The sequence below is a fragment of the Neofelis nebulosa genome, chromosome 1 (assembly GCF_028018385.1).
Source record: "Neofelis nebulosa isolate mNeoNeb1 chromosome 1, mNeoNeb1.pri, whole genome shotgun sequence".
Lineage (NCBI taxonomy): Eukaryota > Metazoa > Chordata > Mammalia > Carnivora > Felidae > Neofelis > Neofelis nebulosa.
Window position 1 is genome coordinate 7088184 of NC_080782.1, and position 24092 is coordinate 7112275.

Genomic DNA, 24092 nt, shown 5'->3' on the forward strand with positions numbered 1-24092 from the left:
CCAAGACCACCCAGAGTCAATTTTTAAAATTTAGTTTTACAGAATAGTGACAATATACACGTGTTGACAATCAAATTGTACTTCAACTTCACCAGTTTCACTAAAGCTGTAGATTTAATGGAAATCCACTATGCTTGACTGAAATATATTGGGTTAATGCCTTTTTCTTTAAGGACACAAGCAGAATTCAAAATGGCATTGTATTCATTCCACAAACGAGCTTTCCCTCGAGTGTGTCTCAGTGGGATGCGGACAGGTGCCACCGAGACAGGCATCTGTTGCCAGGAAAGAGAGAAGCCATGGGTTCAACATAGTTAAATGGGGTTTCTTCAAACCAGGAGTGATCAGAGCTCGTTTTAGGGAACTGAACGAGACAGCACATTGGCAAACGCTGTCGGGGAGGAAGCTAGCTGGAATCACAAAAGTTCTCAAAGGTGAGAGCAATTTCATTGTTTATGACTGATTCTACAATCGACATCACTCATTCAAAACTGAAAATAGGGTGTATCATACGACTTATATGAGTCACCCCTCTCCTGCCAAACGTAACGAGGATTGGAAAGATTGAGGATGGAGTCTTATGTTCATTAAACCCTTAGCCCATTTGACTCCATGTTTGAATAGGGAAAGCCGTCTAAAATATCCCCTTCCTTCAAGACTATTGGTGGGTGGCTTTCCAGTGAGCTCATGATGTAGAGGGAGCTGGCACGTCAGTAGTCATGCTTCTCAAGCAATTTCTTTTCTGAGTTTATTCATACGTGGGCTGGTCAGTTCTTACCGGGAAAGTCTCTTCACTCCCAAGTTTCCTGTGTGATAATCAGGAGAGGCCACCAGCTCCATCCAGCGGGCCTATTCCCTTCAGTCCCTTAAACTAGCACTTCAGCTAGAAACATATTGTCATGATTTGGGAATGTTAAAGAGGTAATGTGTTTACAGCGGTTATCAGTGAGCCTGGCACGGGGGGCATCTTTAGTCTGCACAGAGGCCTGGGAATGAAGACGGAAAGCAGAACATGAAAATAGCAGGGGATCTCCAGGGGCACCTGGGTGGCTCAGCTGGTTAAGCACCGGGCTCTTGATTTCGGGTCAGGTCACGATCTCACGGTATGTGAGATGGTGCCCGGCCTCAGGCTCCGTTGGTCAGAATACAGAACATGAAAATATTAGAGGAGCTCCAAAGTTGGTCACTAGCCATCTTGAGAAGTCATCCTTTCTCAGAGCAGACGTGGCCACAATAACCCATGACTGTCCCAGCCAAGTCACGCTCAGGGGAATGGATTTCTCTAACTGGTAAAACAAGTTTAAATCTAACTTCCATCCAACTTTCCATGCATATGTATCATTTCACTCCCTCTGTAATGTGATCATCTAGTGGAAAAGTTTCTTCCAAATTTGCTCTTATCTGCGTTTACATAAAGCTGGCTTTTAATCAGTTCGTGTTCCTTAAATAATCAGCTAAGATTTCATGCTCTAAAAACTAGTAATGAGAACACTCGTTTAATCTAAAACCCTCACATCATGAATGATATATTTGGAACATTCACTGCTATGGCCAAAGCCCTTCTGTCATTTTATCTCACCAGTATGGGAACAGTTAGAACTCTTGGGTGTTGCGGCTTTCCAACCTGGGATCTCATCATTAATGGGTCCGGGAAACAGAAAACATGTTTTATCAGCATCTTTTGCTGATAATTTAAATCACAAGGGACTGCATTTTTTTTTTCTCTTCTTTTGGCCAATTTACTGTGGGAGGATAATTAATTCCTCAAATAAAGATCCTTAAATGACTTTCATTTTATAATTCAGATGGTTTAATTAGATTCCTGTTACCTCCTGACTATTTCCTGCCAGAACTTATGGTTAATGACCTAAATATCTTACACCAAACATTTATAACATTTATATTTTTGAAATGAAGGGTCACAGCAATATTGCCCAAATGACATTTTCAACTAAGAACATAGTTAAGAAAATAGAAGTATCATGTTATTCATCCATCCATCCATCTGCTCATCCATTCATCCATCTCTCAAAAATCACTGTCGGAGCAGTTAGTTACACCACATGCTAAGCTACGTCTTCAGGATTTCAGATGTTAGCAGTGAAAATAAACAGAGGAGGTCCAAAGGAGACATGTAGGATTATACACCCACACCAACTACGGGTCACGGGAGTTTACATGCAGCAGAAACTAACCAGAAATCACACAAGCATCTAGTAACTAAAGGCAGTGTGGTCAGTCCCACGGGCCACTCAGCGTGAGATGCTGCGTGGGATTCTGCGTCGGACCGACTAGTCTCATCCTAAGGGTGCCGGCCTCGCAACCACAGCACCAGACGAGGGATGCACTCAACGCTCTAGTTGCCTTGAGCAACCAATTCTGGCTAAATTACCCATGCCTTCATGCTAGAATGTCACTACTGATACAAAACAAAATGAAAACTCAAATGCAATCTTAGCTACTCGAAGAAAAGTTTCAAGTCTTGATCAGAGAAAATAAAAAGATCCACTAGTTGAAAAAGTTGTCAAAATATTGGGTATTTGTCCTTATTTTTTTTCTTAATACGGTTAAAAGTTTTTGTGCCCCAGTTTTATAAATGTTCAAAATATATGCACAGGGTCCCTACAGTAATCCTAATGAAAAGAGTAAAGTGCTAGGAGGGCCTGTCCAGGACATGTGGCCACAATTGATGGCCGCTTTCCTACCAAGACCTGCTTCCATTCCAAGACCCAAGGCCTGGGTGGGTTCTCTGTCCTCCATCATTGTTCTATTGCTTTTCCTCTCAAAGCTGGGAGCGGTATTAACAAGAAGCCTGCCAGTGTCCCAGCGAAAGAGATGCATTTCCAATCTGAGGATAAAAGCCTTGTCCTTTCCTGCCAGAATCACCATCCTAGTTCAGTAATATAAATATACAGTGGCTTTAATATGATCTTTCCCAACTAAACTGTCACAAAAGTGAATATTCTGTCTAAATGAAGTGACAACATCATAAGACAATCATTTGTCTATGGCCGCTGTTTGATAGATTCATTTCTAAGATTTATAACTTTGTCTCTCAGATCTTAATTTAATGACTTAGTGATTTCTTAGGGGCTATAATTAAATCTACTTATTACTGACAATACCACTGATGGAGTACATTCTCTCTCTCTCTCTCTCTCTCTCTCTCTTTCTTTCTTTTTAACCACAGCCAAAAAACATTTCTTGCATCTACTTTTTTGTTGGTGTTATTGTCTATAACCTAAGTTTTAGGCCACAATTCTGCTACTTTATGCCCCACTTCTCATGAGTTTCTCTCTAATTCTATCTCTGTGACAGTGTGGACAAGAGAAGATCAAGCCTATTTGAGCAGGGATCAAGAGAATATTAACACTTTGTTGGGGCGCCTGGGCGGCTCAGTCAATTAAGTGACCGACTCTTGGTTTCGGCTCAGGTCATGATCTCACAGCGTGTGACTTCGAGCCCCACATCAGGTTGTGTGCTGACAGTGTGGAGCCTGCTTCGGAGTCTCTCTCTCTCCCTGCCCGTCCCCACTCACTCTCTCTGTCTCTTTCAAAATAAATAAATTGATTTAAAAAATTAAAAAAAAAAAAAAAAGACATTCCAAGGACAGAGTCTTTGCCACAAGGCTGGACGGCAAAATCCCTGTGTTTCTCCTGCTTCCTAAACCTGGCCTTGATCTTGGCCACTAGGTCTAATGTGGCCTATTTTCCCACAAACGAGGACTTCAGTGGGATTAAATATTCAAGATGTTGAAACCAAACTTACAAGGTAAACTTAAACATTTCTAGACTCGAATATACTTAACACATGGCAATGATATAAAACTTTATTAATCTGGAAGTTTCCTATAAAAAATAGCTGTCCAAATCAATGTTTGAAGATTAAACAGCACTGTGGATTTTCATCTACTTAAATATGATGAGAAAATTATTCTGCTGTAAATTCCTAAAATATAAAATGCTGATTGGATCGTGGAGTGGGTAGACTCCCAAATCCATATTTCTAACCACAAATATTTCTAACCACAAGTATCCTAATGCATGCCGCGTATCCATTTCCTAGTTTTTAGCCATACAAACCTTTCCCTTTTTTTGACACTATATAAAATATAAAGACTTTTACGGGGCATAAATATATTTTATATGAAAATATAAAAACTCATGATGGGAGGTCACTTATTTGGAAGCTACTTGAAAGTTATCTGAACCAACAAATGCAGTTACAACTGTCTCATTCTAGAAGGTTGCTTCTTTAATAACGAGTGTTTCTTATTCAAAGCCATCTTTCATGCCTATGGAGAATGCCCCAGTTAAAATATTTAGAATTCTGTACTGTGGATAACTTTAAAATTCATTTTTCTATTCTAGGAGACATTGCAAAATTTAAGCAAGAATATTGACTTCTCTGTGCTTCAATTTCTGTTCATTTAGGCAAAAAATTCTATAGGTTGGCAGAATAGAAATGTCTGCTCTCCCTAAACATGACTAAAGTATCTCTAAGTTGCTGAATTTTCTTACAAATATAAGTATACAGAAAATGAAAATAAGTGATCTGTTAGGGTAAATGTAGACATCTGAGTTTTCTTTTACTGCCACAGGAATAACTTTAGTTTTCTTCTTTTTGAACATTCCTCAGTATTAAAGGTTAGCTGGCTTTACTGCTCGATGAAATGTCCTGATCCATGTTTCGACAGAACATGTGAGCAGGGGAGAGAGATGTGAGGCTTGTCCACACACATGGACAGGCAAGAATGACATCAGCAGGTGGAAGCCGAAATATTATTATAATTAAGATAGAGCTACAGATATAATATCTATAATTCCATAAAACTGCAACCAAATTAGTATGCAAGGGGATTCTAGTGTAAGAGATTTTATCCAGTGATTGGAACTGCCCACCCAGGACACGGAATCATCGGTGTTAATTGCATTTCTGTGGTTCCACGTTACCCAAAGTTAAAAGCCAAAGTCCCCAGCTTTCCAGGTACTCAGAAACTCAGGCCAACCGCCTTGTCCCAACCCCTCGGCCCTGTGATCTGTCTTGAGGACCCAGCAGCATACGCTGTGGCTTCAGACCCCTATGCCATTGCTGCTGCTGCCTTCCCTGTAAGATGCTATTCTCCTAAATTTGCCTGAAAATACTACTCTTTCCTTGGTGCAACCACTACACCCTGCCTTGGAAAGTGACGGACGAAGGACGCAGAACACAATGACCTGTGTGTCAGCACAGGGGGCTCTCTAATAGACTGTGAGATTTGTGAAGAGGGGGCTACCTATTTCTCGTTTTCCCCTTCCTCGCCCCGCGAGGACACCTGTCATTTGTCACACGGCAGGTGCTCAGCCAGCATCGGACCTCCCAGCACCCCCTCAGTCACACATGGCACTAACGGGCTCTACACATCAGGAAACAGGACAGTACCTGGGATTCTTTTTGATAACTTTTCCTCACTGGTGTCCAAAATCTTTAGAAATACTGGTGAACCTTCCAACCAATCAATAATATACAGACAGGTAATGATCGAGTGGCTATGGTTCCAGTGAGACAGGGGCCAGGAGCCCACCCAGCCAAGCACCCCTACCCCATTGCCACCTGCTGGGGCTCAGTATGGTGCCATTTGCCAAACACAGCAATGAGTGAATGTCACCCTCCGTCTAATGACCAGTCATTAACTCCTAGTGTCTGACCTTCGAGACACAAGTAAGAGAGCCGGCAAGAATACTTGGGATTAATTATTTCTATCCCTGACCTTACAACTTTTAATCTTTTTGCCTTGTTACACCGAATCGCCTCTGATCTCCAGTAGAATAGTGAACACTGGCAGGGCTGACAGGAGTTCTTAGCTTTTTCTTGACTTTAATGGAAAAGCTTCTAATCTCTCACCACAGAGTATGATGATATTTGCTATAACATTTTAATAGGTATTCTTCAGGTTATGGTTCTCCTGGAAGGTTAAAGCAGCTCTCATCCACGCTGTGTTGACTTTTATTTTAACTATTATGAGTGAATGCTGGATTTCATCAAACATTTCTTCTGCATCTAGAGAAATGGTTGTAACATTGTCCGTTAATCTTCATAACATAAAATGTCTTATTTACTAGATTCCCCACTTGATCACTGTCATATCCTGAAGACGCACATATGCGTTTAAGTGAAATGTAAATATTTACACAGGTATAATTTATATTTATACTTAAAGCCTGACGAACTGACATTGGGCAAGAAGGTACAGTAGGCAGGTCACACGCAGATCCTGGCCAAGGGGGTGGGTGAGGGCTGAAATTCCACCCACATCCTCTCCTAAGCCATGAGCTTTGGCCCAGAGCCGTCTATACTTAGAGGAAGAGGCATGGTTCTTTCCATAAAAACGTACTGGCTGCCGGCCAAAACCTGGGCTGTGGCGCCATGACCCCCAGAAGGGGAAACGTGCTCAGATTCACACAAAGGCACCTTCCAAGTGAGCGGTGATCCTGGCTCTCAACCATTTCGTCCTTTTTTTTCCTTTTCTTAACATTTCTTTGTTTTTGAGACACAGAGAGACACAGAGCATGGGTGGGGGAAGGGCAGAGAGACAGGGAGACACAGGATCCGAAGCAGGCTCCAGGCTCCGAGATGCCAGCACACAGCCCGATGCGGGGCTCGAACTCATGTATTGATAAGGGACCGCGAGATCATGACCTGACCTGAGGTCGGATGCTTAACTGACTGAGCCACCCAGGCTCTCAACCATTTCCAATCCTCAGAGCCGACACCATTTACCAAGCAGCTCAACCACTGGACGGGTCAGCCTGAGAGAAGTCGGGACAGAAGTCCTTGCTTTGAAACACCCATGCGTCTCTGTCTACGCTCAGACTCCCCGCTACATGCGAGCTATGTAACCACTAGCTATGTAACCTCCAATGCCTTTCCTCCTCTCGGGGCGGGGGGGGGCCTGAGAAAGGGTGCCCAAATGTTTAAGTGAGGGTGAGAGACACGGATAAGATATTGAAGAAATGACTCTTCTCTGCATGCACACCAACGAATATGAGGACAGTTTCGGGCCTCTTGAGAGATCGGATCGTCTCTGCTTACTGGTACAAAATGTAACGGCTCTCCCTTGACCTGAAGGCCGCCAATGCATTTCACATCATTCACTGAGCAGCTACTCTGCACCGGGCACTGAGAAGGTGCTGAGGATACAGCGGAGAGCCACAGAGATGGGCCATTTGCAAGCGGGAGCCTGGAATCTCACAGCGCCCTCCACAATGCAGCCCCGTGTCAGCCGGTGGACAGACCCCAGTCAACAAGCATCAGTCTGCTCTTCTTTACCTGCAGGCTCACCAGTGATTTCATCCTGAGATCCTTACAGGACGTGACTTACAATTAAAAGCCATGCCCAGCCACCTGTTGGGATGAGCACTGGGTGCTCAATGTGACAATACATTTCATATATACATATATATATATATATATATATATATACACACACACATATATATACACATACACAAACCATGCCAAGCAAATATCTCTCCTCCCCTGAAATGCAAATAAAATGCCAGCAAAGTGCCAGGATTATAAAACTTTCTTTTGTAACACTAGGTCTTGCTATAAATATGTATGCGGAAATCTTGTCTTTTTTAACGTGAGTACTTATGCTGGAGATTAATTCAGATTCCTTGCAAACAAATGAGGCAAATGCAGTACATTTACAGTAAACTCGCAGCTGTACTTGGCGGGGCCTCCCTATGCAAATGTCAGCATAAAAGCAACAAACAGGGGGGGTTACGTATTTTGCTAAGGAACAAGCAGAAATGTCTGCTGGGAAAAAAGTTATAACTTCTATTAGTTACCTTTTTTTTTTTTCTTTTTTTTTTGCAAAGACTCAGGGAATAGGTACAAGTAAAATGGCAGAATTTTAAAAAATTAACAATTTGTATCAAGATGAAATAGGTTTCACTTGACCAGGCTCCTCTCATTATGCAGTGGCTTATGGGGCACATCTAAGAACAAGGTGATCTATGAGTGCCCAGGGTGGCAAGAGAGTGGGAGCCCAGAAGCCTGAGAAGATAATATAAAATATGTGCACCCAAGTAAAAGCTTGCCAAACTCCTTCACGAAGGCACACACATGGAATCAACATCTCCGGAACATCCTCAGAAACTGTGGTTTACAAAATAGGAGATCAAGCCCCATGGGCCAGAAATATTTCCACTGGCAGCTTACTGGATGGCAGGCGAAATGAGTCATCTGTTTCCATGAGATTCAAGTGGCAAAGGTGTTGGGTCCACAGGCAAATCTCTATCCTGTAGTGTAAACCCTGAGGGCTCCTCAGTGGACATGGTGGGGGGCACTCTCCTAGTCCTCTGGACCAGAGGCAAGCCACCCTCATATCACCCCCCAGAGCCCCATTCCCCCGAAAACACCAGATGCTCAGCCAATGCAGAGCCAGATTCTCTTGTTGGAGGAAACCGCTGGGGACCCTATTTGTACTCAAAGTCCCCTTGAACCCCGGTCTTCCTAAGTCTTAGTAACACTCAAATGACTTCTGCTAAAACAGTGATGTGGGGCTTTTCCCAGAGAAAGCCATCCCATATACAGAGGACTTACTGGTTCCTTCCATTCTCTGGACACCTGTAGCTTGGATTCATCTCTGGCACTTTCTACCTGAAGTCAATGCCATTTGGTTGCTAGCCTCTTTCTTCTCCCAGGCTGAGAGCTCTTGGGTTCCAGGACAGCAACGTACCCAGATTCACACTTCACCCAGCCCACCTCCCAAGTGCTGGCTCAAACCCACAGTCACGCGAGACTTGTTTGTTAAGGGGACAGAGCTGGACCAGACTTGGGTTGGTGTGTATGAAGTGCACCGAGGGAAATCAGACAACATCTGATTAGCGGGAAGGTTGATGGTCTGGAAAGGACCTAGGGTCACTACTACATTGAATTCCTATTTACAGAAGGGAGCTCAAATATTGGAATCTATGCCACTTTAGGAAATTCAGATTTTCTTTTCCAATTAGTTGCTCTGCATTAGTTATATGTACTCACGTCTTGCCTGTGGGGATCTGATAAGGTCTTGGAAGGTCACTGCCAAGTATAATCTAATATCAAAACCAATTTTAATGAACTTCATACACTATTACTGCAGGCAAACTGGTTTTCAGTGCTCAACTTGACTCATTTAGAGCAGCCTTGTAAAGCTAATTAGAAAGAATTTGAAATAATTTAAGCATAAGAACAAGAAGTAAAATGTTCATCAGCAAACATCATGGGAGGAAAAATTAAATGTGAAGTAAAGGCAGTCCCACTGAGCTGTGAAGAATCTCTACGAAAGAGAAGACCAGCCACAAAATATGTTCTGCTGTGAATGACCGAGGGGAAACCACAGAGCAGACAAGGGCGATCAGATCCACAAGAATAATCACTTCATTTGAAAAGACGCTGACAATATTTCCCCAAGTTGCCACCACCTTAAAAAAAATTAATACACGAATTTAATAACTAGCTTTATCTACCCCCTGATCCTACACTCTGCTAGATACTGAGGATACAATCATGAATAAAACACATATTGTGCCTGACTTTAAAGTCTTAAAATATCCTCTTTTTTGGTATTAGTTAGTTCAAAAACAAATTAGTTCATCTCACATTAGTGGGATGGGACTTTCCTCTCCGAAATAAGACTAAACCCAAGTTTATATAACATATTTTGGGGCAATGCTGACCTTAAATTTAAACTTTTAGGCTGAGGAACAAGCATCTACTCAGGTTGAACCAATGGCCGTGGGACAAGAATGTACTTCAGGATACGGACCACACACAAACATGCCCTCACATATTTGCATCCATAACATTATGTATGCGTTGCAATTAGACAGCTTCTATCTTTCAGATAGTAAAACCAACACGACTTTCTTTTTCACTGCAAGGAAACATAACTGGAAACGTGATGTAGCTGAAATGTCTGAAGTCACTGATGGAGTTGTGCTGTGGAAATACCAACCCACGAAAGTCAGTCCATCGCCAAGCTAAGCTCCCACTCCATGTCAACCGGGCCAGATCCTGGCCACCCCTTGTGGGGCCCTTGAACCATCCTCTCGCCTCCTCTCCACCCTTTGGTTCTTCGTCATTGTTCCATTGGCATGTCTGACTTGGTCCTTATGTTCCAGCCATGGGATTTATAGTCTTCTTCCTGGGCTAGGAAGTCAGCTCTTGGAGGTTAGGAATTTTATTGCACCTATCTGCGTATCTTCCCTAGTACCTAACGCGCTTCTTCACACCCGGTAGATAATCTTTTTTGCCAGTCAGATCTACAGATGAAAAGCTCCGAAAGTTCTACAAAGGATGGGATGGAGGACATGAATCGGTGACTGAAGTCGCTGGGAGTTTTCTTTTCTGCCACGTGTGAAACTATTTAGAAATTAACAATATCACAGCAGATTACACCAAGCATTAGAGAAATTAATTATCAAAGGAGACTCACGGAACAGGCGCAGATGGCAAGGCCTTATCACTAAAAGCCATTAGCAGTTGCGAGATAAGAGAGAGAAATCAATTAAAGAAGCCTCATAACGGAAACTGCCTGGCAAACATCAGAGGGTTCCTCTTGATGTCTGGATCCCATCTGCTTGCCCTGCTATTTTTGTCTCTTCCTCTTTTGAGAGGCTATGGTTTCACAGACGCAGAGCTTGGGTAATTTTAAAAGGTAGATCCCCCAGCCTCCTTCTCTCCGCCATTGCCATTTCGTCCTCCCATACCATGACCCTGGAGTTCCTTCGAAGACTACTTCCGAATAGTCTCAAACGGGGCCAATTTCCCGGGACCAGGATAGAGTGGGAACAGATGTGGGAAATGTTTCACATCATGACAGAAGCACGACGCCAAATGGCAGTGTGTGGGATGTTACTTTCTCACGCAGCACGGCTTAGAAAATAATGCAAGAATGCGACACGGTACAAGCCAGTTCTATCAGAGCAAAACATTTAAGCTTTTTTTCCCCCCCTGACAACTTAAAAACTTTTTTTTTAAATTTTATTTTAGAGCAAGAGAGTGCACGAGTGGGGGAGGGAGGCAGAGGGAGGGAGAGAGAATCCCATGCAAGCTCCAGGCTGAGCCTGGAGCCTCACCTGCGGCTCGATCCCACGACCCCGGCATCATAACCTGAGCCAGCATCAAGAGTCAGACGCTCAGCTGACTGAGTCACCCAGGCGTCCCTTTCCTGACAACTTCTGGAGGCTCCCACACATGTCCTGGTATTTCTATTTAAAATTGTTCAAGAAAAAATTTAAATGTTCACAGGAGCCCCTGACAGTCTTCCTTGTAGTCACATACAAGGGTTCTGACATGGGATCTAGTCCTTCAACATTTTAGGATGGCCAAAGGGACAACACTTGGGGAGGAAGGATCCCATGGCATCTGTGACAAAGTCAATGCTTTCAAACCATTTTTTCATGTTCCAATGCCTGTTGCTTCCTTCCCTCACTTACTTAATTACAAGTCGCTTTGAAAATTATTATGTATGTGAATTGTTTTAACAGCCAAAATTATACATTTAATAATTCCATTGAGGGCGCTCAGATACAAGTGACACAAAAGTGGGAAATGCAAATCTGAGGCAAAACACAAATTAAAACATATTGTTGGTATAATTAAACATGTCCGTTACTTCTCCAAAAGGAAGGGCTGCCTGCTGTGAGCCAGACCAAACGACAAGGCCGGTGTGATCAAAACTCAGTTTAAAATCCTCTGGCTGCATTTGTGGGCCCGTGACTACTCCTGCAACACACCCCCTCCCTGCTAGTGGAAACTGGAATCAAAGTACACTGTGAACAACTACGTCCACACACGAGAATAAGGCAACGAGCAAACCGGTACGGAGACCATTTGGGGTTAAGCTTCACAAGTGAAGCCTTATTCCTAAGCCTTGACCAGGGACTGTGATTCCCTTATTCACCCTGCTATCCCCAGAAGCCATCACTGGGTAGAAGTTTAATATTCATTAAATCACGGTGGAATGAAAATGGGCAGGGGCATCTGGGTGGCTCAGTCAGTTAAGCATCTGACTCTTGATTTCAGCTCAGGCCATGATCTCACAGTTTCTGAGTTGGGGCCCCGTGTTAGGCTCTGTGCTGACAGCGTGGAGTCTGCTTGGGATTCTCTCCCTCTCTCTCCCCCGCCCCCTCAAAATAAATAAATAAACTGGAAAAGAAAAAAAAGAAAAGAAAATGGGTAAAAAACTCAAGCTGCTTACATTCTAATTACAACAGTGTGAGTTGGAGAAAACATCTATTGAGACCGTGACGTACGCGGGTCTTGCCACAACCTGAGTAAACCCAAAGAAGAACGCACGGCAAGAGACACAATCAATTAAGTAAATGGCGAAAGCCTTTGAGCAAAGGAATTTCTCCCCAGGTTTTTGTTAGCTTGTTCATGAACTTGATTGTAGAGCCTTTTAGAAATGAGTCAGCTGAGGCAGCATGTCCACCTGTAAAGTGGAACCTGCAATGGGCCGGATCTCTGCTTCTCTCCAGCTCTTCCGTAAGTCAGCTGAGTAGACCCACAGGCTCAGATTGGGATGGTGGGGTGGATAGAATGTTCTACTCGTGCAGCCACAGAAACACAGCCCCGGAAACACAGCCCCGGCCTGTGCAGTAAGGTCTGCACTGAAATACAAACTTTCCAAAGTGGAGGTGGAGGCAGACGGAATATCCAAAGATGCAAATAAATGCAAGAGTCCATCCCCAATGCTACCAAATCTGTACCCCCCCCCCCCCCCCGCCCACACTGGCCAGGAAGCCCTCAGCTCCCAATCAGAGGGACAGCATCAGAGCACATCATTTAGAGGCCAACTTGGCTGGACAATGCAGTTAGTTGCTTTTTAAAAACCACGAACAAGCAATGCTTGCTCATATTCCAAGAGAACATTCTCTTCAATTGCAGGACAAACGCTTAATGCAAGTAGACACAGACAAGGCGAGCTACAGAAATTGACCGCACGGAAGGACACCACACTGACTCATCGACCCCGGAAGCTTTCTCTCTGGATAATCCATGATTAGCCCGAAAGCATCAGCAGGGCTATAGTCAAAGACTGGAGATGCATTTGGATAGGATGCATCAAACAGCTCGCTGACTGTTTTAGAGGAACTTCTATTAAGACTTTATGTTACATAGTCACATCTAAATTTTTTTTTAATGCTTATTTATTTTTGAGAGTGAGAGACAGAGAGAGAGACAGACAGACAGAGCTCGAGTGGGGGAGGGCCAGAGACAGAGGGAGACACAGAATCCAAAGCAGGCTCCAGGCTCTGAGCTGTCAGCACAGACCCCGACACGGGGTTCCGACCCATGAACCGAGAGATCGTGACCTGAGCTGAAGTCAGACATTTAACCCACTGAGCGACCCAGGCGTCTCTACAGTCACATTTAATTACTCGTTTGGCAGCAGTTACAAATCTGGCATCATTTACAACGGAGACCTGGGTTTCCTATAGCTGAGAATTGCTACGCCTTTTAATGTCTGTTCTGGATGGAGTGAGTATTCACACAGACCTACAAAAGACCTTTGGACCCATGGCCATTTAATGGAAATTCTTAGGACTGGGACCAGGACGTTGTTTCCATATGTAAACTAAGTATCTTAATGTCAGGCATTGGAAAATCTTTATCACGGAATTCACTGGCAAACTCTAAAGAAAAAAAAATATGTATGTGCGTGTCTCCTTTATCTAAATCCCTTCTACAGCACAAAATCTCTATTCCTAAAGCTTCTTCTTCCAATTAACTTTGCAATCACTGCATTTGAATTATTATAGGCAGAGACAAACCCGATTTTTTTGGAAAGTCAAAGAAATCTGTGCAACAGACTCTCCCAACACTATAAATAAAACATTTTTGTAAAATACTCCAGATCTCCATACCAATTGCCATTTCCAGAGGTTGTAGATGATAATTTATACGTCCTAGAAACAGACTTGATGGATTAATTCCTATAATCCATCATTTTTCTTTTCTCCCCATCTGCATCATGCACCATTCTTAAACTCGATCACTGAACTTCCAGCGCTAAATTTCAGAAAACTTACACTTCTGTGGCCACCCGCCAAACCACCTGATTTTGTGCACTGATACTAACTTCGTCAAAATGCTCAACTCTCTTGGAACAAAATATGGCATTTTTGCTCTGACAATCTTTCATATTTGCAAGCCTTTCACGGAGCTATCTCATAACAAAAGAAAGCAATTTTTGCATTCCCATGCTAATGAAGGTGTAATATCAAATTTCAGCTAGGGAGATCAATCATTTCTCTGGGGAAGGATGTTTGGAAATACAAGTGAATGCATTTTAGGAGCACAGCAAGATTTCATGCTGTGACCTTCTTCATGAAGAAGGTCAAGGTCCTTTGTTGAGCCTTTGTGGATCACATGAACATTTTAGATTTTTGAGAGAGAGAGAGAAAGAGAGAGAGAGAAAGAGGGAGAGCACGAGTGGGGGAGAGGCAGAGAGAGGGAGACACAGAATCAAAAGCAGGTTCCAGGTTCTGATGTGTCAGCACAGAGCCCGATGTGGGGCTTGAACTCACGAACTGAGAGATCATGACCTGAGCTGAAGTCGGACACTGAACTGACTGAGCCACCCAGGCACTCTGAGCATGCCTGTTAATATTGTGAAGTGGTCTTAAGAACAGGATAAGAAGGAGGAAGCCTCCCTCCCTCTCCACCCTTGAGGATCTGGGATTTGAGGGGCTTCCCAGGAGGAGGAGGAGGAGAGGCGGGAGCAGGCACACCAGTTAAGATGATTGTGACTCAAACCAGCTAAAGTCATAGGGCACTTGGATCTCACATATCAGACAGCCCCCAGCAAGGGGGTGGCGGTGGGGGGGGGGCAAGGCAGGCGGGCACATTGGTGCCCCCAGCTCTGCCTCTCTGCCATGCTACTGCAGTCCCTCTGCTCCGACCTGGTGACCCCCCTCTGGCTGCCAGCAACTGGGGAGAAACCTTCCACCTCCTCCCACACGAGTCTCCAGAGGAGGAAAGGAGCCTCCCTTCCTGCATCTTGTATTGACGGAATATAGAGACCTTTCCCAGGACCCCCTAACAGCTTTCCCCAAGGGAAGAACTGGTCCACACGATGGGAACCGCTGAGCTAGATAAAAAACACCTGCTGGAAAACAAAGTGGAATCTGCCTCATCAGTAGCATCCACAGCCATCTGAGGTCTGGAAAGTTCCAGAGTCCACAGGACCCTGGAAGGCAGGGCTGAACCCCAATTAGTGGGCAGCCACATCCGAATTCCCATGCCCGCTAGCCTGGTATGCTCAGGATTTGGTTTCGCAAAGTCAGCCGTAGCGGGTACTTTTGGGGCCCACATTGTAGCCCCCACTCCGTGATCCCAGCTGCAGGCATGGTGGCGGCATCCACCGAGGGCGTGGCCTCACTTCCCGTGACTTTCTTTCCCCATTAAGGTCTTCTCGGAGGTCTCCGGGGACTACCGGGCTTGGGGGTGTGCAGCCCGGATCATCTCTCTGCCAAGGGGAGCTCAGGAGCCCTGCCGCTTCTGAGAGCCATTGTGCAGTCTTCTCAGCCATCCTGGAGGGACTCCGCCCGCTCTTCTCAGCAGCGACCTTGAAAACAAACCCTCGTACAGCTTTTCTCTTCTTCCCTCTAAGCCCCCCTCCTTCATCTCACCTGTTGCTGTAGATTCGTCTCCAGAATAAACTATGTGATCGAGCTCTATTTTAAACAGAGCTCAGGCTTGCCCCCCTCAGCTCCCACCTCCATGGTGCGGAACACAAATCAAAGTGACGGGTGGCAGTCACCCCACGTATTTCAGAGGCTTTGAAGAACTTTGTCGTTTTCATGCACTCAGGTCAGGGCTCGGGGTGCCCTGCAGTCCCACATTTGGCACCCAGGCTTTGCACTGTCCTTCTACAGGGGCACTACTCACATTTTTAGATGATCTTTAACACCCCCTTAAAATTATGCAGTATACAACCTGCACAACTGTATACAGTGGTTTCGGAGGATAGGTATTGGAGCATGCACCTCCCCCAAGCATCTGGATATCTAGTCCTCCCCCAAGAATCTAGTCCCTCTGGACTATATGCACTCTCAAGAAGCCACCAAGGGTCATCTGTTGTTTTCAGTAAGTGATAGAGGAGGGCTTCTTTGAGCTTTAGCTTGAATGATTCACTTTATCAAATTCAGTCGGGCAAAACAGATTTCTATAAGCACATGGGTGTTTATGGTAACATCAGGAAAACTGCTTTTAAACTTTACCCTTCCAGATTATTTTTCAAATATCAGATAAGGCTACAGAATGCCGCTGGGACACATGCGGGTCATTGATACGAAAGCCTGGCCGGGAATCTGGCCGCCCCTCGTAGGAGCTGGGCCATCACGTCCCTTGGTGTCTGTCGTATCTCCATACCTATAAAATGGTTATTCTAACAATCATGCCACATCTCTGGTTCACTGGCAGGAGTAAATAATAAAATCCCTAAGAAGTTGTTCAAACGATGCCTGGCCTGTAGAAACGATCACGGTCATGACGAAGATGACGAGGATAGGAAATACTGTTTTTCTTTATGAAAGTTCTATATGCTTTCCGTTGAGCTGAAATCAACTATTTTACTTAATTTTATCGATTAAATTTTATATAAGAAAATTGTTTTTTTTTAGAATTATAAAATGGCATGTTCATAAACAATGGGCAAAACTAGGTGTATGTGCACGAGTTGTATATAGTTGTATATAAAACCGGTTGATATAACTAGCTAAAACTCGTGGTATCCCTTAGACGGGCCAACGGGCTTGGGGAAGGAAGCAAAGATTCCAGACTCCTCGATAAGCAGCCCACGCAGGGAGCCCAGGCGCGAGGTTGTAGGATACGGTCAGTGTCAGCAAATAAACATGCGGGAATGGATCTGGGCCCAAAGTGAAGGAACCGCTTAACACACATAACAGTGTAAACTGGCAACGTCCGAACACCTGCAGACTCGCCCACACGGGGCACACACAGCACACAGGGGCCAAAACCAAGGAAAAATGACGGAACGAGGGGAAAACCTCTCATGCACCTCCTCATAGAAACGTGCCTGTCTTCCACGGCAGAATCCGCATAACCACCGTTCAGAAATGGGGACACACTAAACACGAGCCCAAAGGACACTAACAAGCACCAACCAACAAGGAGAAACTTAAAACTACTCGCGCCTGTTCACAAGTTAGTTTCCTCTGCTTCACGTTTCTTGTCCGTTGTAGGCAGAGAGGACATGCGAGCTGTCCATTCGAACAGAAGCAGGTGCCCTTGCAAGGAGGTGCTGATTCTCGTGAAGATGTTCTAGTACTAAAAAATAAACAGGGCACTAGAGGGGATTTTATTGATTTAGGAGGAAAGGAGAGGAGTCTTTCCAATAAGTCTGTTTCAATCTACCTCGTTTTCCGGGTGGGGGGTGAGATAAGCTTCTGCCAATTAATCTCACAGTTCTTGACCCACGGTTTTCTGAGGAGGCCACAGCAACCGGACCTTTCCAGCACCTTAGTGCTGAGACGACCTGGACTGGGGTCTTTGCTTGGCCAAAGGCAGGGCTTCTGGTACGTAAATCGCTTTATCGGGGCCCGATGTTCTCATTTGGAAAATCACCAAAGTGTGAGATGACAGTTTTCAAAACAGTTTCTTAACTCCTGTGTGCCACACAAAACTGAGGTATTACTGCCATTATTTTCCTAGATCGCAACCTATTTAAACTTCCAATTGCCAGGTTTCACCTGCTCCTTAATTTATCTATAGTGCCATTATTTGACACAAACAATTTCCAGTATGTTCTATCAACTTTGATTAACCTTCACAGAATCCCTTTGACAGGGTGTATTGATCTTCATGCCTTTCTTCTTGACCTTCAGGGTCCTCCTTCGGCCGGCTCTTTTGTATCTAGGAAATACATGCTCTCCTCTGCTCCCTGCGGAGAGTATAAATCACAGCTTTTGGTCCATTGTTTTACACTTTCTATGATATTTCGGTAATAAATACAGCGCTGGCAGGCGCTAAGTCTGCTCCCGTCTTTGAATTATCTTTGTTGCACCTGACCCCGTCTTCAGCTCTAATCTTTCACACCTCTGCTAAAACCTTTGAGGAAATTTTGAGTTACATTAACTTGAGAAGCAATTCTATTCATAGGACATAACGTCGCATGTCTTTCTTCCTTCTGTGTGTTGTAATCTTCGGCCCCAGCATAGAATTAAGACGTGCGTTAGATGTTTAGCTTCAGGTAACGTCCATGGTCATCGGAATCTCCTATGGATGCTCTCACGGTTGGGTGAGAGAACCTGATCACGGCTGATCAACAGAGACAGATACAACAGACACGTAAGGACAAAAGGTCCTCTTTCTTTGAAGATAGGCTTTGTACTAAATAAAAGTAAAGAAAAACAAGGTCCTATCATTTATTGTCTAACATCCGGCAAAGAAATCAGGCACACGGAGTCCTGTCGTTCTGTGTGTGTCAGCGGGCCCGTTCTCAAATGCTGCTACAGGAACCCACCAGCCACGCGCTACTGGCCAAGTTCACTCATCTTTCTCAAGTTGAGTCACCCACCTCCAAGTGAGGTACTAACGAAAGCTGCCCTGCAGGAATACAGGGAGGATACACACAATACATTTTCATCGCTCTTAGTGTCGTTTATGGCACGCAGTAGGCATTCAACAAGAGTTCCTTATTTTATTATGTAACACAGGACGTCAGCTGATCACAACATACCTAAATAACAACTCCGCTATGCTCGCTCATACTGTCATTTCAGTACTTTATTTGACATGACGAAGTTAGCATTCGTTTTTAAATATTTACGTATTTATTTTAGAGAGAGCTGAAGCGGGAAGGGGCAGAGAGAGAGGGAGACACAGAATCCGAAGCAGGCTCCAGGCTCGGAGCTGTCGGCACAGAGACCGACGCGGGGCTCGAACCCATGAACCGTGAGATCATGACCCGAGCTGAAGTCGGACGCTTCACCGACTGAGCCACGCAGGCGCCCCTGAAATTAGGATTTATGAGGACTCGATCTAACAATTATTACAGTTCCTAGTTATTATCCAAAAAAAGGCAAAAAATGAAATGAAAATAGGCCAAAGATAATTAGCCCCAAAATGGGTACTCTAAAATGGTCTGGCTAACTATTTTCAATTAAATAATTACAACTCTGAATTGTCAGGGCACTGACGTGATGTATGTAGGCTTAAATCCTGGTGGTATAACTGCCCAGACACTGTCACCCCTCAGCCTACTTCTCACGGGTGGGATGGGAGAAGCCACCATAAAGGTGACAATTTCTCCTGGGGTCCCCGCCTCTCTGTAGACAGGCTCAGTACCCTCGGGCAGGTCCCCTACCTATGTAGTCTCATGTCCCTCGCCCATAAACATGACTGTAGTAAAGTCACATCGGCAGGGCTATCGTAAAAGAACCAGAGACAAACAGAAAGCATCTGGCTGTCAGCGGGTATGCAATAAATATCACTGGTTCTCCTTTCTCTGCACCACCATCCAGGGTTCCTGCGAGCATTTTACAAGATTTCAGTCTACCATAACATGCCTAAATAATAACTCCAGTATGTTTAATTATAGCTTCCTGTCAATAATTCACTTGAAGTTAACTGGTAAGTTAAAATTTGTAAGACTTGATCTAATAATTACCATTATGGTTCCTAGATAGTATCTAAACAGGTTAGAAATAAAAGATAGCCATGCCAGATATAATTAGTATAAGATAATAACATTATAGGGGTTAAGTGTCTGACTCTTTAAAACATTTTTTTAATGTTTTTATTTATTTTTGATAGAGAGAGAGAAAGAGCAGGAGCATGGGAGGGGCAGAGAGAGAGGGAGACACAGAATCAATCTGAAGCAGGCTCCAGGCTCTGAGCTGTCAGCACAGAGCCCAATGCGGGGCTCGAACTCATGAAGTGTGAGATCATGACCTGAGCTGAAGTCGGACGCTTAACCAACTAAGCCACCCAGGTGCCCCCCCTTTTTTAAATTCTTTTTTTAAAGCGTCTGACTCTTGATTTGGGCTCAAGTCATGATCTCACGGCTCATGGGTTTGAGCCCTACCCCTGTTTGGGATACTCTCTCTCTCTCCCCCTATCCCTGCCCCTCCCCTGCGTGCTCGCTCTCTCTCTCTCTCTCTCTCTCTCTCTCTCAAAATACATAAATAAACTATAAAAAAGAAAACGATACCTGTGCTTAACTGCTATTATTCTATGAAAGACCTCCATAAAAAATGAACATACTCTGTGGCTCAAGATTTATAAACTATACCAAGAATAAGATCAACATGTTACTTTCAGTGACCATCCCTTTTAAATAAATTTCTTAGAGATCTCGCTGATGGGATGTATTTTCTAAGCAATCCAACAAAACCCAGCCCCTCCTCCATGCTGCCTGCTTCTCAGGTGGCCACGGACTGCCATTACTGCCCTCGAAGAGTCAAGAACTAGAATAAGTGGGAAAAGCCACATGAAAAGAAAAATAAATGGTGTGCTTCTATCATAAAAGGGCAGACTGAACCACTGTGCCACAATGACCCTCTCCTGGAAGCACATGCCAAGAAGAAAAAACAAACAGCAAAAAAACAACCCAAAACTCAAAATACATAAGAACTGATGTTAGGCTCACCAGAGACACGCATGGCATTTTTCTGGATTTGAAAATTGATGTTATATTTGCCTCATAAACCTTAATTCTGTAAATTTGGACGCATAGCAATAAACACATGAACACTCGAGGAAGACATTCAGTTTTTACATTTATAATCAGACGTATCACACACACACACACACACACACACACACACACACACACACACTCCAGTGACTCCATAAGAAGTTTGCTACACTTTCCTTAATATAATTATTTCTTTCCTTAAACTCTCTATAGTGTTTTCTTTAGTGTTTATTTATTTTTTAAGAGAGAGAGACAGAGCGTGAGAGGGGGAGGGGCAGAGAGAGAGGGAGACACAGAATCCCAAGCAGGCTCCAGGCTCTGGGCTGTCAGCACAGAGCCCGATGCAGGGCTCCAACCCACGAACCGTGAGATCATGGCCTGAGCCGAAGTCGGACGCTCCACCGACTGAGCCACCCAGGCACCCCGCTTAAGCTCTTTATAAATGTGATTACTGAAGTCAATTTGCAATATGATAATGAATTGAAATGTTTACTGAGCTCATTATATTGAAAAGCTGTGGAATGTAAAGAGCAAGATGGACTCCAGGCCATCCCTCCCTGTGGTTTCCCAGCTGATAAGATAAACCCTGATTTGTGAGCAGAGATCCCGGCCTCAGAAACTGAGGCAGCAGAAACAGGAAATGATGTATTTCAGCAAAGAATAAAGCTACCTCATTTAAATTGTTTTCCTAAAATGAGGGAGTGTCCACAGATTTTCCTTTGACATTTTAACACATAATTTTTTAAGTTCCAGCGTTTGCAATATCAATAAATGCATCCTTTTCAACTGGCACTGAGATTCTTCCTGGCCAATATTTAGTTCAGGCCAACCTGGAAAGAAGTGCTTCTCTAATCAGTAACCGCTCCTATCAAAGTTACTGCAATATTTGCCAGTGTGAAGGGGAAGGCGTCTAACCCCAAATCCCAGTAATGGAAATCTCCCTGGGTTGGGCATATCTGAGAAGATGCTCATACCCTCTTGCTCTCCCTGAATTTTCCAAGGCTGTCTGCAGGGTGTGGATTTTGCACGCCACAAAACAAGTTGTACCGCAGCACAATATAACATCCCTCAGCCTCATGAACCAAGGTTAGGAAAGCAATGCAAAGAACGACTGGAAAGATCAGCCAAACCGGACCTTCTGGGGCCGAACTTCTCCCCCAGAACATCCCCACCCACCACGTGCCCTCCGTGGTGCCAGCACCGGGGGAGGGCGAACGAGGTGGAAAACCAGCAGCTCTGAGCACTCAGTCATTCTTACACATGGCGCAAGAGAAAGCAATGATGGGTCTTTGGAAAGGTGCCCGCGCGAGTGGAATTTTATTAGAGAATGTACAGTGCTAAAGGAAATATGACCTGCTAAGGCCGAAGAAAATCAAAACCATAGGTCGTCTTGTATTCCCTCTGAATCGGCACCATTGTGCTCTGACAACAGCTGCACAAAGTTTCCCAGCCCTCAGAGTGCCTCAGGTTGATCCTGCATCCTACACGTCGGTGTGGAGACCTTATGCCATTTTCCCCAACGAAATATCGTGGGCAGAGTCAAGCAGACGGAAGCTTTTGTCACAACTCAGAAATCAGAACTGAAAACACCCCAGGGCAGTTCATCCCATAAGTGAAGCTTTAATTCAAGAAGCCTCCCAGCTGCTACGACTTTCCAGTATTTCCGCCAAACATCAACCAGAGAAACTTAACACCATTCACGGCACCTAGTATGTGCAGAGTATCTAGTGCCTGAGCACGTCGTGTTCGCAGAGTGTTTCCTGTTTGCAGATCTTCTAGTGTCTGTTGAAAATCGACTGTTTGCAGACTATCTGGTACGTGAGAGGATGTTATACCTGTGGAACATGTAATGTGCCCAAGCCATCCAGTGCCTAGACATGACGTTTACAGAGCATGTGGTTTGCAGAACACTTAATGTTTGCAGCGCTTCGAGTGTGTGCAGAGCACCTAGCGGGTGCTGGCTCTGGACTCCCAGCGCTACGTCAGGGGCTGGGAACGAGGGGGACCGTACTCACCACATTGCAGCCTGCGCAGTCAGGTCCGTTCTCGCAGGTCCTGCGGCGAGCCTGAATGCCGCCCCCGCACTGGGCTGTGCACCGTTCCCAAGGACCCCAGCCTGTCCAGAACATGTGTGGGGGGCACAGCAAATGCTCATTGCAGTATCTGTGGGGGGGAAACCAAGAGGAGAAGGAAACCGTTCAGCGCAACCTGAAGCCACGGGTCTCTCCGCTGTCCGTCCCTGCACCGGGGGGTCGGACACATGGGCATGCTCCGCGTGGGGGGGTTTCTGTGTGCGGAGTGGTCGCACGATAAAGGGGGCAGATGTGGGCTGGCCATGCTGTGTGCACACAGACGATGGGATGCACGGGAGACAATGAAGAAGATGCTAAACTCACAATGCAGGATGGATCTTCCTGTGCAGCCAATTAAAGGAAAAACAAACAAAACAAAACCCTTCAAATAGACACCCAAAAAATGAGAACACATAGAAAATATCTAGGTAGGGCATTTATCTTCTACGCACAAATACGGAAAGATAAAGGAGGCTACGGATACAAAGTCAGCAACACTGTGTTTGGAATTCAGTTCTCATTCTGGAATCGAATAAGGTTCCTAATCCTATTAATATAAGTAAAAGAAAAGTTAAAGCCTGAGTTTAGTATGAAGCTTCATGCCCTCCATGCCTTAGGTCATTCTACTTTTAAATTTATTTGTAGACTCTCAAAATGATGCCAGACGACCTTACTTTAAAAAAAAACCACCAGTTATCCCAGGATACTTGAATTATTATTTACAAATCCTGTTTATATATTCCCTACTTCACATACACATTCATATTGTCAGTTATCAGCCAATTGTACAAGGCCTTCTTTAGCCTTAGATGAGTCAGATTTCTCCTAAATCCTCAATTCTGCAAGTGAAATGAAGCAAAGCGAGGGAAAGAAATGAACAAATGAAAAACAAGAAGGTAACGGCCTGGCATTCTACAGGTTACGGCCTCCAGGGTGGAAGGGATTGCTTTAAACACGGTCAAACTTGTGACACACACATATCTGGCAATTTAAAAGACTATTTCAATTCAGTACTCCGTCTGCGGAGCAGAAATTTAGCTTCTAGAGGACAGTAGCGTGCACGTCCTCTTCTGACCTCCCTCTCCCCACCCCATCTGGATTCAGACGCAAGGCAGACACTCCCACCTGCGAGGCTAAGTCAGTCACCTGTGATGCCATCGTTTTGAATAAATGCTTAATCCTGCAGGACACCACGCAGAGGGCATTACAAAGAGCGTTTCCACATGACAGGTGTTTACAACCTAAGATGAATACAGGGAAATGAACACAAGGCCACAATAGAAAATACGGTCTTCGTGAGTAGGAAATAAAGACAAGTTGTAGCT

The 24092-nt window shown here is 44.6% G+C and overlaps 1 protein-coding gene across 10 annotated transcripts in view; it reads right to left on the reverse strand.

Annotated features, from left to right (window-relative positions):
• SEMA5A (semaphorin 5A) overlaps positions 1 to 24092 on the reverse strand; it is a 478983-nt gene that overhangs the window by 42845 nt on the left and 412046 nt on the right. For 9 of the 10 annotated variants that reach the window (XM_058715471.1, XM_058715413.1, XM_058715424.1 and 6 more), the window contains 2 exons: positions 23092 to 23109; positions 22711 to 22858 (listed from right to left, as the gene is read on the reverse strand). In XM_058715471.1, the coding sequence (XP_058571454.1) occupies positions 22711 to 22858; positions 23092 to 23109 (166 nt within the window). The remainder of the gene's footprint in view (positions 1 to 22710; positions 22859 to 23091; positions 23110 to 24092) is intronic. The other variant, XM_058715474.1, reaches the window with a different exon arrangement.